The sequence below is a fragment of the Wasmannia auropunctata genome, unplaced genomic scaffold (assembly GCF_000956235.1).
Source record: "Wasmannia auropunctata unplaced genomic scaffold, wasmannia.A_1.0 LD335633.1, whole genome shotgun sequence".
Classification (NCBI taxonomy): domain Eukaryota; kingdom Metazoa; phylum Arthropoda; class Insecta; order Hymenoptera; family Formicidae; genus Wasmannia; species Wasmannia auropunctata.
The window spans coordinates 1854-4012 of NW_012027257.1; the positions used below are offsets into that span (position 1 = coordinate 1854).

The 2159-nt window shown below is 35.9% G+C and overlaps 1 protein-coding gene across 1 annotated transcript in view; it reads right to left on the reverse strand.

The window, feature by feature from the left end:
- Window positions 1–311: 311 nt before the first annotated feature.
- Window positions 312–2159, reverse strand: part of LOC105456606 (putative protein FAM10A4) — a 23943-nt gene continuing 22095 nt past the window's right edge. The window contains exon 5 of the mRNA XM_011700784.1: window positions 312–1441. Coding sequence (XP_011699086.1) covers window positions 1205–1441 — 237 coding nt within the window. The 3' untranslated portion in view covers window positions 312–1204. The remainder of the gene's footprint in view (window positions 1442–2159) is intronic.

A 2159-nucleotide genomic window follows, 5' to 3' on the forward strand; every position in this document is an offset into this window, starting at 1 on the left:
CACACATATACACACACACACACTTTTATATATAGCGCAAGAGATAAACAAACGCTAGCGTTTTTCAACTCATTAAAGGCGCCCATCATTTCATTCTCAAGATAATTTATCTTCAACAAGAATTCTTTATGAATTTCAAGAAACATGATTCTTTTTAAGTAATTCGAAAAAAAGTAGAACAGAAAAATAATTTCAAGAAATCTACTTATTTCAATAGATAAGTCAATCGAAAATCAGACTGAAGATTATTTGAAAAGAAAAAAAAACAAGAACAAATACAAGATCTTCAGGATCCTGTTGACGTATAGTACAATGTTATAATTAATTCTATATTATAAAGGACCCTTCAAATTATCAGTTCTTTTTGATGAGTTCTTTTTCTAGCACAACCTCAAAGGAGAAATTAGTAATCCTGTGGAACACCATTTTGCATTCACGAGTGTGAAGTAGTCATTTCCGACGTATTTTTGCCTGCTGAACACGAATCCGTTGGCTATCGTTCGATCGTCGAGGAGAGAGCACCGGTTAATAAACTGATTTACTAAAAGTATTGAGTGTCGACTTGTTTTCGGTAAGACTCTGCTCGAATGCTCGTATCCCTTTCCAAGTAAATCCTGTTTATCCTGACATTATCGATACTTCCTAGGAGTTATTCACCAGCCTATTTCCCTCCTACGGAAATATTTCTCGCCCTTCCCCAGGCTTGAGCGGTTCCTTCAAATTTTTCCATTCTCCGTCTTACAGCTTGTTATAAATTCGTTGGCATGAAATGTTAACTATCATGTCACAATTTTGAGAGTTTTCAAGATATTGTAACTGCACTGATAGAGAAATATATCGTAATGAACCAAAATGCATTTTAAAGCTGAAAGTTGATGCTTTCATGTGGCATTAACAAAGTTAAGCAAAAAAAAAATTAACTGCCGATGTTGCAACTTTTTGAAAATCCTCCGAATCATCATTTTCAGTCTCTTTGATGTCATTCTTTTCAAAATTGTGACGTAATAGCCAACTTTTGCCAACAGATTCGTGTTAAACAGGCAAAAATATGTCGAAAATGACTATTCACATTCATGATGCAAAAACAATCAAATTTTGTTTCAGTGTAATTGAAGGAGAGATTAATAAATCAGCCTTTAATGAGTCAACTTTACTCAAAATGTAATACGCTCTTCGTATTCGTTGTAAGATGATTAGATCGCGATTAATCGAGACCAACGTCATCGTGAGGAGATGGATTCGGGGGATTGAAACCTGCCCCGGCACCCGGAAAACCGGGCATACCGCCCGGGAAATTCATCCCGCCGGGCATGCCGCCAGCACCGCCAAATTTCGAAGCCATCTTATTGATGAGGGCCATTATCTTGGGATTGTTCTGATATTTGAGGATATTCATCGGATGCGCGGAAATATCCTTGAAGGCGTCGGCCACTTCTGGATCCTGCACATCCATGAGAATAATCAAGAATAGATTCATAAAAGATTTATAAAAATTAATTTAATTCTTGTCGATTTTAATAATCTTAACCAAATCATGTGATCTATTAAGTTTCTTTAGTCCATTTAAAAGTAGAAGAAAAAAAGAAAATATATGCTCAAACGTAAAATATTTATTCTTGATCAGTTTTAAACAAAATTAAAATTGATCATTTAAAGTTGTTAGAAATTATATATACAGGGTGGACCATTTTAATCCATCCAGTCGAATATCTCGAAAATCAAGCCCGGGAGAGAAAAATTTTTCAGATAAAAGTTTTCGGACTTCGAGGGGGACATAAGATGATAACATTGGTTTGACCTTGAGTGGCGTGGTCAAGGTCAGGACAAGGTCACTTTGAATTTTTTAAATAGAACCCCCAATTTTTCATTACATGTTCTTACAGCACGCCTCGAGAACTTTCCAAAACACATAAATAAAATATTTTTTTATGAAATAAATCTTGAGTTACGAAGCTTGAAAGTTGGAGTACTGTCGGCATTAGCATCATCTAAGGTGTCCAAACACTAGCTAAAGATGGCCAAGATCATTGGCCTTTATCAATGTCATGATCCTGAACAACATTCAAAAGGTTTTAGCTAGTGTTTGGACACCTTGGATGATCCTAATGCCGACAGTACTCCAACTTTCAAGAGATCGGAAGAGCACACGTCTGAACTCC